Source organism: Henckelia pumila, chromosome 3 (assembly GCF_033568475.1).
Source record: "Henckelia pumila isolate YLH828 chromosome 3, ASM3356847v2, whole genome shotgun sequence".
NCBI lineage: Eukaryota > Viridiplantae > Streptophyta > Magnoliopsida > Lamiales > Gesneriaceae > Henckelia > Henckelia pumila.
This window is the reverse complement of record NC_133122.1, coordinates 194,740,439-194,754,111: the sequence shown is the minus strand read 5'-3', so window position 1 is coordinate 194,754,111 and position 13,673 is coordinate 194,740,439. Positions and strand designations below refer to the sequence as shown.

At 35.0% G+C, this 13,673-nt stretch overlaps 2 protein-coding genes across 2 annotated transcripts; both read right to left on the bottom strand.

The window, feature by feature from the left end:
* Positions 1-526: 526 nt before the first annotated feature.
* LOC140890847 (KRR1 small subunit processome component) lies at positions 527-5,049 on the bottom strand. The gene is made up of 12 exons (XM_073298965.1): positions 4,720-5,049; positions 3,891-3,967; positions 3,628-3,738; positions 3,278-3,346; positions 2,714-2,770; positions 2,459-2,497; positions 2,226-2,330; positions 2,030-2,112; positions 1,850-1,931; positions 1,496-1,639; positions 1,335-1,415; positions 527-972 (listed from the first exon to the last, which is right to left on the bottom strand). The coding sequence occupies exons 1-12, from the start codon at positions 4,928-4,930 to the stop codon at positions 853-855; spliced, it is 1,179 nt and encodes a 392-aa protein (XP_073155066.1). The 5' UTR covers positions 4,931-5,049; the 3' UTR covers positions 527-852.
* Positions 5,050-6,214: 1,165 nt separating this feature from the next.
* Positions 6,215-9,419, bottom strand: LOC140891217 (porphobilinogen deaminase, chloroplastic-like). Its single transcript, XM_073299588.1, has 5 exons — positions 9,113-9,419; positions 8,066-8,471; positions 7,121-7,327; positions 6,831-7,008; positions 6,215-6,582 (listed from the first exon to the last, which is right to left on the bottom strand). The coding sequence occupies exons 1-5, from the start codon at positions 9,340-9,342 to the stop codon at positions 6,470-6,472; spliced, it is 1,134 nt and encodes a 377-aa protein (XP_073155689.1). The 5' UTR covers positions 9,343-9,419; the 3' UTR covers positions 6,215-6,469.
* Positions 9,420-13,673: the final 4,254 nt, after the last annotated feature.

Sequence of the window (13,673 nt, the reverse complement as noted above, 5' to 3'; positions counted from 1 at the left end):
AACAAGATCGTCGATCCAGGTATGTCGAAGCTTGCTTGGGGAGGGGAGCTTGTTTGAGTCTATAACATCTAATTGCATGGGAATAAATTAATTTTGGCCTACGGCATGAGCATCAACTATAAAGTTGATTGATGAATTTGATTTGGACAAAAGAATTTGATTTAAAGAAAGATTTGTGGCGTTGATTTTAGATGACACAGATCTTGAATATATATGAAATCGCTATAATTACTATTGATTCTTGTTTAACTCAATATAAAACACGGATCTTAAATTCATTTGAATTTTTTAATCCATCATTCATCCAAGTTTATTCACAAGGTCTAGAAAATAAATACGTGATGACAATTGCTGGTATATCATCCGTACAAGCATAATATTTGATTCATATAATAGAAAAAGTTGCATCCAATTTCCCTCGATTTGATCTTTCATGTCATAAGCTGCTAATTGCCCGTTGTGTGCACAAACTGATAAAAGCTTGTTTCTTTACTTGGTAGTTCGTACACGTGAATAAATAGGGTACTTTAAATGGAAATAGGCCGATTTCTTTTCGATTAAATGGGAGATATGATCGAGTCGTTAATATAAAAACAAGTCCAGTGAAAATTCATGTTTGTGCAATATTTGCACTGGCAGAAGGGTTGAATACTTCCGATAACTATAATTGCCAGAGAGATTGTGGAGCAAGCGCATATGGAGAACTTCGACATAAAAGTTTACTACAGCCTACAACAGACTCACCGCGCCAAGGGAAAACTCCCGAGTCCAAACCATATACAATGTTTGCCCTGAGACAGAACACCAAGCTTCAATTCGTTTTTTCGTTTGAAGCCAGATCGAGGCCATAGATCAAGACTTGGAACGTTTTGATTTCTTTTTGGCAGATGCCCCGTCAGAAGCAGCAGCAATATATGACTCCGCATCGATCTTCTCCGCAGATTTTTTCCTCCCAAACTCCTCTACTTTTTTCTGCAAAAACCAGCGGAGTAATCAAGAACTAGTCCAGCAAATTACACGGCAAAGGAAACAACTGGCTATCTTAAGATTGAATATTAGAAAACTTGGCTATTAACGGGATTATAGGACCTGGAGATACGATTGTAAAAAACATATTAGGTTGCTGGCAAGCTATTTACAGGGCAAAGTTCCGTCACGCATAATTTCAGTTAGGGATGCCAGTAGGCTTTATATGGACCGGCCATGCTGATTTCATATGCATCACTTCATGTCTAATGCTCCATATTACTTGAGCCTATTATGCTTTCCCTATCTATAATCAACCTCACATCAACACATTCTACAATAAATTTTAGATGATCGTATCAAATTACCTTCAAAGACGATGCAATTGTAGTCACATCACTCACTTCAGCACTGAGAGTATTGGGATCTTGTCCTTTAGGTTTAGGTTCCTGAAAAGCCGAGCACAACTCAGAAAGAACATGAAATTATGAAGCCAGAACAGAGAGAGTAGATGCATTTCTACACAGACCTCTGGAGGAACAAATGCCTCTTCTCGTTTCCTTTTGTTTTCCGCAGTTTTTTGTGCTTGTTTCTCTTGCTTCTCTCGCCATTCCCTCACTTGCTTCTTCTTGTCACTAAGGAAATATTCTCCACTTTCCAATTGCAGATCGATCTAAAATCATTTAGAAAGCGGAATCAATCACTAATATCACCGTAGACAAACCAATCAGGCAGATCAAGAAAGAAAATGCAGAGGAGTTAAAAAGAGTTCAGCAGTGGTAGATCATTTCGCGAAGACCGAGCACACGGCAGTGATAAAGACTGCATGGAAAAGAATGTCAATAATTGGTCGTGATGCATAAGAAAATGGCACAAAACTCACCTGACTAGGTTGCTGTGGTGGAGGGAATGGTGTGTAGGGTTTCTTCTCCTTTGCCTTAACTTTCTTTTGTTTAACATTTTTCCTGAGATCCAAAATAGAAGGAAATAATGAATCCAACACCCTAGTCGACTCTTTCAGTGAAACTTACAGGTGAGAAACCGAAATAAACAAGTGATTTACTTCTTAAACGAGGGAAGAAATCGGTCCCAGTTCTCATTTGCTAGTGATGGATCTTTTGCAAGTTCTCTTTTCATCATCAAGATCTATTTCATAGAAGGTTTTCCATTAGAGGAGGAAAAATAACATCCTCAAATCAAATGCATGAAAAACATAAAAGAAGAAAATCTCACCACCATGGATAGCTTTGATCACTCACCTTGATGTTATATACCGGATGCATTTTATTCAGAATGCACTCCTCCACAACCTTCCTCACTTGTTTTAGACCTTTAAAAGAACCCATTGAGGCAACCGTATTTCCCTACTCATTTTCAAGGAAGAAAACAAGCAACCGATGTTTACAACTTATGCACAAGAAATGAATACTTTCAAATACAAAATTGAACTTGACATAATCTGATTATCATGAGAGAGATCACAAATGATGACCTGAACAAGGATATAGCAGCCAGTTAAAATTTCCAGGGCCTGCATTTCATTAATTGATATTAGAGTCACGGATTGCTATTAGTGATATGGAAAACTGAAAGAGAAGCACAAGATCAGTGTCAAAGTGCCTCAACACGAGGAAGATCAAGCCAGTGAATGATAATATTTCCACAACCACAAACCTACGTTCCAGTCTCACTCTAATCTGGGCTTCTTTTTGTAAACTATGTATCATGTACAACTCAAGTTACATACCTTCAAAGTAGAAGAATTTGGGCCCACTAAGTGCTGTCTTCTTTTTACAAATCGTTCCTACAGCAAAACAATAACTTTAGGAGACAAAATGCATTTAAAAGTAACTACCAGTGTGATCATATGATTCACATCAAATTGTGCAAGAATGATTGAAAGATAGAACTTGCAAAACAAGAAAATATATTCCACCATTCAAGCTTCAGAAAAAGAATACAATTTTTTATGTTATATACATTTTAAATATTTCTCAAGGAATGGTGACTAACTGATGGGGAACCCTATCACGCACAACTATGCAAGTCAAGCTACTAACCAATGGCACCACAAATTCAATTTTTTATTTGAGATAAGCAGAGAGTGTGAAGGGGTTCTACCAGGCTTTAAATGAAGAAAGAAGAGCTTTTTTCGAAAGTAAGCTAAAGAAAACTAGAAGCCTCACTTTTTGGCTAACTCCCAAAAATTTTGTAATATTGTTTAACAAACCACAGGTTAACATATTTTGGGACAGATGCTAGAAAAAATTGTTGGTGAATGCACAAATATATTAGTTGATGAAAAACATACCTTGTTACGCACCAAGCTACCGATCTTGATGATATCACACTGCATCTCATCATTCAGAATCTTTATTGCCTATGAGATGACAATGCTAAGTAAGCACTTGAATTTAAGAGTTTTCAAGAATTGCAAATTACAATTTTAGCCTTCTATAAACCAATATTTTAAAAAAAAACAAATGTATTTTTTAAATGCACAAGTCCTGATGGGTCAACCAAAAAGTGCAAGAAAAAGAGAAAAAGAAACATTTGTGAGTTGTGACAACTAACTTTTACAAGGTCCTGGTAAGATCACCGAACAATTAAGAAGAAGATCAACTAATTGTACTACACGAGACAAGATAGAAGGGAAGTAACCTGAGGGGCAGGAACACTTCTTGACAAAAGTTTAATGAGATCCCTTGCCTTCACTATTATATAGGGATCCCTGGTCTTTCTGGTAGTTGAAACAGTCATGCATCCTTCAACCTATCAGGAAAAAAATACATAAAAAGGAAATGTAGAAAATGTAATTTCATCCCAATTCTTTCAAACTGTACCCAATATATCTATTCTAGGAGAGGTACATGTCACCGACAAAAATAAAAATAAAAAAGAACCAAACACATAAAATTGCTTACCAAATTCAGTTCACAAGCAATTCCATGTTCTTTCAATGAACCTTTTACAATAGGCCAGCACTCTTGCAAGTATTTTTCTAAACGAAGAGCAAAGAAGCATTAAAATGTCAGAATCCCAACTGCCGCAGAAAGACGACAACAGTAGTTACACCATACCAACTATTATGAACACTGGCAACGTTTTGATGCCAAATTTTATTTCGTTTTCCTTCCAGAGAAAAAGGAAAACAGGGAAGAAAAACTTAAAAGAGGGAAATTCCATGCCTCCTGAACTAGTTGTAGAGGGAGGGAAGAGACACCCGCTTCCTCAAAAACTTCTCTACGTAAATATGTATTTTTTCTACATACTACATATGATATAACTGAATGCCCTCGATGGTACAAAAAGTTTAGTTTTCAATTTCACCCATCTAATTCAGATTTCCAGCTCCACTAATGTCCCAAAAACTACTCAAATAGTATCACAAGCACAAAAGATGAAGTGGTAAAGTCCTCGTTGGGTCCTTGTAATATCCCTTCAAACAAAGCCTCAAACTTATGTAGAAGTAATTTTGGGCATGTTTATGAGCAATATCAATATGCTAAGTATTAAACCGAAAAACAGGAATCTTGCGCATATAAAATGACCTGAAAGTAAAGAAAAAACACTTCGATAGACAATTTACTCATTCAACTCAATCCGAATTCATCCACGCCACAAGTAATCTATTCTCCATAAGATTGTCCAACAAAGATCTGGATATTAATCAGCGGCATAGAAAAAATTACCACACCCTGGCATTCAAAATGGCAACGGAGATTGAAGCTAACAGAGATTAGAAATTGATACCTCTGTACTGAGGGAAGAGAGTCGAAAATGAACTCACTTCCAGCATCCCTGTTTCGTTCCAAGATGGATCAAACTTATCGATTTTCCAATGATCAATGCTTGGGTCGTCCCACGGCTTATCTTTATCATGCTTCCCCTTGTACCTCGTCGGCGGCTTTTCCTCCGCTTCAGCGCCATTAGTGTCGGCTTCATCGGATTGATGTTTACCCATTATGAACAATCAAAACCTAAACCAATTGGAAGAAGAAACGAGCTTTCAGATGAAAATACTTGGGAGATTGAATCCGCCGCAGAGTTTGTCTGCAGAGAACACCACACCGGTCGGGTGGTTTTAGACGCTGCAAGGGTTTACGTTAAACGAGCCGGGTATATCCGTTTTATAACTGAAAACGGGTGGGCCGTAAACGGAGCAGGTTTTTTCTCTCCGGTTTTTTAATCGGGTCGTAGGAGCCGAATTAAAGCCTCGGTAAAATCCGGCTCAGACCAATTATCGAGTCTGCAATAGCTGTTTTAGTTAAATTTTGTTTGTTTTATAATATATATAAACTGAAAATAAATTGAGAAGTGCATATGCAAGAGTTTTAAGATATTTTAGGTGAATCTAAATTTATAAAAGTTTTTTTGAAAAAAAATTAAAAAGTCCGTATTTGGACAAATATTTCAAAAATATTTTTAGTTTTTTATATGTGAAAAAACTTTAGAAATAATTTTTGTGAACATTTTTAAAAAAGTGTTCTCAAATATAGTTTTTAAAAAAACAAAAGATATATTTTTCATATTTTTATAGAGTAAAAAGGCACGAACTAGACTAGACGAGAATTTAAAAAAATTAAATAATTGTACAAACATTTTATCAATTATTTTTAACTATAAAATCATTTTATTTTAAAAAGTTGTCTAAGCATTTTTCCAACTATAAAAACATTTTATATAGTAATTGTCTAAATACATATTAATTCTTAAACTAACTTATAAAATATTTTGTAAAAAGACTTAACCAAAATTTATTTATAAGTATTTGTCTAAATACATATTAATTCTTAAACTAACTTATAAAATATTTTGTAAAAAGACTTTAACCAAAACTTATTTATAAGTATGCGTCCAAAAGACAACCTAGTTCAATGTAAGAGAATATTTGCGCAAATAGTTAATGAATTTATCTATTATTACATTACAGAAAATGGATTAGATTGATTAATTTACCACAAAATTCGTAATAAATAATACTTTTCAATAAATAAATAATAACGATGGCTATTGCTAAGAATAAAAACATAACGTTTTGACTAAATAGTTTTAGTAATACAATGATAAAAGGATAAAAATAAAAATAAAAAAACCATAAAATATTAGGTTTGTATTTTGTGATTGCCCATCATTTGATTCATTTTCAATGTTCTTTCATTTAGAAATCAACCATGCTAACAATTTATTTACAAAAGATGATATTTTATGGACAAAAACATATTTATAAATTAATTTATGCGATTTTGAATCCATTTATTTGATACACGAACTACGACTACGTGTGTCAGAAAAATTACGGTAGAAAATAATTGTAATCACTCCTTAGAAAACTCAGTTGGGACTTTGGAGACATAACATAGAGCAAGATGCTAAGACTTACATAACCACCAAAAATTTTATCTCTACTACAACAACAAAAAGAATACATGGCCTAGGTGTTAACCTGCCGAGGTCAAAGGGTGAACTCAAATGCCCCACACTTCGACGGTCGACCACAAAGCTATTGATTGAAGAAGCCTGGACCAGCTCGTGAGAGAAGTTCCTCGCCTGCGTCTACGCCCATCTTTATCATATCATCGAAAGCATACGGCCCTTTCCGGGAGGTTTCAAGAACTGGGAGGGGTATAACACAAACAAGAAAAATATCAAGACGTCGTTTCTCGCTCAAATGATGTGAAATACGGCGAGATAATTAGAGTGGGAAGATCATCCAATTTACTATATTTATATAGTATTAATCTAAAAGCAGAGTCCAGACCCAAAATATTAACATATTGATAGGAGAGCCCTCTAATCTTATAAGCCAAAGCATAAATTCTTATGGTGCTGATTTAGGACGTGCAGCACATCTGCAAGCGTACCTCGAGTGCCATCAGGTGATGCCACCAATGCTCTGAAAATACAGTTTCCATCCTCATCTTTACTGGCGTATCCTGCAATTGGAGTTCGGCAAGATCCCTCTAATTTCTCAAGAAAAGCCCTCTCACAGGAGATTGCCAGTCTGGTATCCTCGTGATTCAAGGATGCTAAATATTTAATCTGGGCAGAACAGTTTTTGATCAAAAGACTTCTAAAATTCAATATTTTTACATTTACAAACAAAATTTTCGTGGGAAAAAAACATTTGGTTGCAATGTAGTATATAATGTACCATATTTTCGTCATCACTTCTACAAGCAATTCCAATAGCCCCTTGAGCTACAGCAGGAAGCATGTCATCTACGGACAGAACGGAAGTAACATTTTCTGTCATGCTTAGGCGCTTGAGCCCCGCTAATGCCAGTAATGTTGCTTGGACTACACCCTCATTCAATTTTTTTAACCGTGTCTGTACATTGCCTCGAAAATTTTCCAGCACCTGCATAATAATCGTATCAGAAACTTTAATGCGAAGCAAAATGAAGATCGCACCTCCTTGGATCAATAAATGCTAATTGGAGACAGATTAAGTAAGCAAACATAAATGCGTAAAATATACATAATGGAGCCCAAATACAAATCTCAAAAGTGTGATACTTCCATGACTATCTGTTGCAGATTCATGTTAACCAAGGCCTGAAAACCAACTTCTTCACCCAGAGTATCCAAGGTACACAGAAATTTAGCTTGTAACATTAACAATCAAAGGAAAAGGGCGTCAACATCTCCAAAAGTAATCGAGAAGCTAAAGGCAAACTAAAAAAAATGAATTTTCAAGCTTGGACATAGAATCATGTCGATGTCAGATGATAAAAGATGAAATTTATTACAGGTGATACTTGAGAGGATGAAATAAGTGCCAGAATGTTCCAGATTTTTAGCACATACTAATGTAAACCTGTAACATCAGGGCCCAGGAAACCAGAAAGTATCATTTCACAAATGGAATGATATCACCGGACTGCAATATGCAATTGTGGAAAAGGTGGATTGTTTAAACAAACTAGGATATGAAAAAGGCTCTAAGCGTAGAAATCCTCACTGATAGTTAAGCAATTTTCCAACACATGGTTTAGATACTGCAAGTGCCATTAAGTAAATTTAAAAAATGGATATAGAAATTGTCAAGGGCTCTCAACAAAGACAAAAAAATGAGGTATTGTCACATTACACTTACCTTGAGTGATGGATATCTGTTGAGAAGTTGTGACTTCCTTCGCAATGAAGCAGTCCCCACAACACTTCCTGCGGGAAGCTCAGCCAGAGAAGCTGCAGTCAAGCAAATAAAGACATCCCGGACATCCTCCCTTGGAAGATTGCAAGGTAATATTGTCTTATCTGGAAGGTATGTAGGAACGTCTTTCATTGAGTGTACAGCTATATCAATTTCACTGTTGAGAAGCGCCTCATCGATTTCTTTAGTGAATAGGCCTTTTCCACCTATATCTGCCAGTGGCTGACTCAAAATTTTGTCACCTGTGGTTTTAATAATCACAATCTGAATTGCTCCCTCCTCAGCTAATTCCGGATGTGATTTTATAAGTTTATCCCTCGTTTCATAAGCTTGAGCAAGAGCCAGTGGGCTGTCCTACACAAAGAACATTGATATGATAACTCCATTCGAGGATTCCATTGCATGAACTCTTTCATCGGATGGAAATCCGAAATAGAGATAATTCTTAGATGCTCTATCCAACGCAAATGTCCGCATATTGCATCGATGCTTCTTGATCGACACTATCATGAATTGAATAAACGAATGGAAAACAAAGCACACAGATAATGCGGAGTCACAAACTCGAATGCCATTTTACCCACAATACAAATGAGACGTAGGCATCTTGATGCTGATTAAGATCGGATAATAAATGAAAAATATGCCAACTGATTCATGAACCAGATAGTCAAAGAGTTCAGAATGCAGCATTGCAACTGTCAACCAACTCAATTACACTATGGAGAGATTTCACATACTTCCATTAGAGGACAAGAGTATTTAAATGGAAAACCTATTAAAACTCAACCTCAAACCGGAATTCACTCAAATATCAACAATTCCAAAGCACCGTTAGACCGCCAATACAACTTCAACAAGCTATCGAAGTAAAAAAAAAAACCCAAGTGTAGATTCATTTAACTGTACAGGAAATTTACAAAGCTCCCGTCTTGGAAGAAATGTGAACAAAAACGAGTTAAATAAAAAGAAAACCCAGGAAAAGTTCACCTCCCCCTGGTACCAATTCTGATCAAAGCAGTCCTAGTTTGAACCTTATCTTCAACAGCAACTGAAGCCTTAGTGCTACAAATTCTGCTGCGTGAGGCTAGAGCCGGACATTTACCTCCAGGTAAAACGAACCCGAGAGCTGAAACTGAAGTTCCAGTGAAATTACTGGAAAGTGGCCTTGTACAGAAGCCGAAAGGAGCTAGATTTCCAGTGGATATGGCGATCTCCATTGCTGATGGAATGGAGATGGAGAAGATGAATCAGGATAGCGTTGAATTGTGCACGTGAAGGGGTTTTGGATTTTGGGTTTCCAAAAGTTTGCACTTTTAGCTGTAAACAAAATCAATGGGCTTTCGTACTTATTTTCCCATTGAATTTCAACTTGGACCATTTCACTGTTCCTTGGGCCACTGATTGTTATTGACTCATTTTCATATGGGCTATGGCCATGAAAATGGGGGTCAAGCCCGATACTATTCCTTGGGTCGTTGATAGTCGTTTCACTTCTTGTTTAAAGTTGGTTTTGAACGTTCAGGAGAGGTTTATGTCAATTCAGCCAACGAGTTTATTGACTTGGAATTTGTATAACGGGTCCTATAAGCATTCCAAAACACTACCTTAGTCTCGTTACTTAAAAATCACTATATAATAACACAGAAAGGCTGATTTTGACGGACTCGGTCCGGTCAGATTTGTGGTCCGGGTGGAATCGCTGCGGGGCAGGGCTAAAATCTGGACCATAGAGCAATCAACAAACATCCCATGTGGTGCAGCGCAGTATGCCAACCTCAAAAGAAAGGGAAAGTGTTGGTCCAGATTCACGTTACAACAACGCTGTCCTCTCCGAGTCTCACTAAAAAGCTAAAACCACATTGGACTAAGAAACAACTCACGGCTCAAAATGGTCCCAGCCCATTATGGATCTTGCAAGAGGCCCACAATGGAGAACCGACGAATAAGGCCCGAACAAAACACAATAACTCCCGTCTCCCTCTTCTGCAACTTTAGCTACGTACGCAAGAATTATGAATTTCACCGCACAAAACTCTTCGATGTTCGTGTTAGCGGAATATGTGAATATTTGGTCAGTCATCAAAAATTCGATTTACTAGACTAAACTAATTTGCATGTTATTGCGTTTTTTCGGAGATTTATCCAGTGTTGACCAAAGAGTAAAGGCTTCCAGTCTCACGTCATAAAAAAATAATGTTACACGTGCATCATGAACTGAGTACGATAACTCGAGAAATTTATATTTTTAATGAAAATAAAATATATGAGTATAAATATATTTTTTAATTGATTTATGAGTAGGTTTGAAAAACAATACTCTTGACATGAAAAAAAATGTTACTTTCATTCAACTCAGTATACATTACACGATATTTTATTCATAACATAACTAACAAAAAATGTACTTTATAGTGAAGTAATGCTTTAAACATAAAAATATATTTTTTTTTATTTATTAAATCGGATCGAATATCTATTTCACAAAAATAACTCGTGCATGAGAGGATGGAAAAAAAGTTTTCATTTTGCTATGTTGAGTAATGGTGGGTGGTAAAAAAAAAAAAAAAAAAAAAAAGGAGAATAATAGAGGGAGAGTACAAGTTAGTGTGGGGGCCCATAAATCCCGTGAATGCCCATATGTAACGGTCCCAAAATTCATATTTTGCTCTAAACACCCACGCATGTTTCCAATACGAGGAAACATCACACTAAGCTACGCAACAACTTTCAAGGTGAAGATTTATTATTAAAGGGAGAAGCCACAGCTTCAAGTACTGTACTCTCATTTTTCCCTTTTCCCCTTTTTTTTTTCTTATACATACATACATATACATATAAACACATGTTGATGCCGAGGGTACGTGCATATATAGAATTTACTTAGCACACATCGAAAAAAACGACCACGAATTATTCTTTGTTCAAGATTTATTATTAAAAAAAAAAAAAAAAAAAAAAAAAGTGAGAGGTGTGTGGGAATCTTATTCATCAATGCGCTACAAAAAAAATTGTATTGAAAAGAAGTGCAAAATTCCATGAATCTGTCAGACTCACTCTTTACTTGTTAACTTGTATTTTTATGGGGGAATCTCTCACAATGGGGGTTGGAAAAGATTGGAGTACTTCACGTGCAGAATAATCCACCAAATTTATTCAAAATAATATTTTTTTGGCAATGACTCCATTCAAATAAGATATTTGTTTCACAAAATTGATACGTGAAACCTAATACGAATTTTTTTTATTTCGTTAATATTTTAAGAAAGATGAGAAAGGAATTACATAATTTGAACAAGAGTCGAGGTACCTAATTCATTTTCCCTTGAAAAGGGGGAACCACAAAAATCGTGATATCTACTTCTCTGATATCATTAAATGGTACACGTTGACACACCTTTAACTTTTGAACATCCATTAACTTTTTTTTTTCCCATGTCCAAAATAACGACAATAATTCAATGGTGAGAAATTATTTTGTACTAGAATTTTTATCCACCATGTCATGTGTACAACATTTTCCTTTTTCCCTTTTCTCGATTTACATTATGACAACATATGCATCGATCGGTAGGTGCATGAATAAATATTTTTCAAAAAAAAAAGAAGAAGTTATGAACATTATTTTCAAGCGGTGCTTCGATTCCATCCATAGAGTATCCTAAATCCATGCTTTCGTGTAAAAATTTAGTTTTTTTTTTAATGTTGAGAAAAACTAAATCTGAATAGGGATGTAAATGACATGAACAGTTCGCGAGTTGTTTGAGTCTCGACTCGTTAAAAGCTCGTTTGAGCTCGTTTAATGAAGCTCGTTAAGGCAAACGAACCAAACTCGAGCTTTACAATATTCGGCTCGTTAGCTCGTGAACATGCTCGTTAACAAGCTCGTTAGCTCATGAACATGCTCGCTAACAAGCTCGTAAGTCATCTTTTAGAAGAAAAAATAATAGTATTGATATTTAATTTATAAATTTACATGCTCGCTAACAAGCTCGTAAGTCATCTCTTAGAAGAAAAAATAATAGTATTGATATTTAATTTATAAATTTACACTTTACTTATGAAAAATATTGAAAAATATATAAAAATTAATTTATTAGAATAAAATTACAAATTTTAATAATAATATTATATTTTTTCAAATATATAATTTAATTTTTAATTAATTTAATGAATATTTAAATTTATAGTTCAAATATATTAAGCTCGTTTAGGCTCGATAAAAGCTCGAATAAGCTCGTGAGCCATGAATATATTCGTTAAATAAGCTCGGGCTCGGCTCGATTATAAATGAAGCGAGCTTAAACATTCAAAAGCTCAGCTCGGATCATCTCGACTCGTTTACATCCCTTAATCTGAATATCTCCGCGGGATAATGTTGTTTATTTTTGGTCTAAACCTTGATTGATTTACTTTTGGATTTCACCCAAAAGATCTCGCATCAATGAAGATATCATTACATATATTAATCAATGATGTTTATTTCGATTTACTACTATTGGACTTTGATGCATTTCCAACATTTTATTATTATTATTATTATTACTGTTATTTTAGCAACCCAATATTATATTTTTTTACGCACCGCCAACTTTCTATTTATGCCTTTATTTACTTTTATGGTCGTAATTGAGTGGCGGTGAAACAAAAAGCAAAGGTTGATGGGAAGCAATAATAGAGTAGAGAAAACAGATTGCTTTCTATAGTTCTATGCATGCATCATACACCTCTGCGTATGTACATTTACTGCTCAGTCTGCTGTAGTTGTGGTTGAGTGAGTGAGAAAACTATTTGAAAATTCAAATAAGTGCTATATTAATTATTATACTACATATATAGAACGTACGTAAATCCTTTAATTCATAGTCCCCGTTATAAAATCAAATTATTATTTATTATAATTAAGATGATAGACATGTCGTCTGAAACTAAAGTCTAAAGTATTAGACGACATCTCAAATTTAAAACTCAATTATAACCATTTTTTTTTTCGTGGACTCAAATAATAGACTCAATATAATAGGCACACAAGCCTTTACTTTTAGGCTAGGGATCGATCTTTTTCTAGCCTAGGAATCTCCGTCGTTGAAATTGGATTGTAAGTTCTCTTTCTTTCTTTTAGAAAAGGCAAGTGTGGCAATTTTGGAATATGTATCGATACATTTTCGATAATTTACGAACAACTAATTTTAAATAAAGATGCTTCAATTCTAATAGCCAATACAAATTACCTGAGGTGTACTACACGCAGCTCGTTATTGAAATTATTTTATGTTATATCTGAAGTATTTTTATGTATATGATGTGGTCAAATATTAATCTTTAAATTGTCAATAACACATATGTTTAACTTTTATAAAAATGTGAGGAACATACATAATCTAACGGCCGTATTGAAATAGAAAAAGAAACGCCCTCAATATAAACATAAATTGACCCTCATTATATTCGATATGTTCTTAAAACATATATTTTTTCGTGCAGCGGTACAAATACCCAATACATGGTAAGGAAATAACGGACCCTATTTCTTGTGACAAGACACGATAAT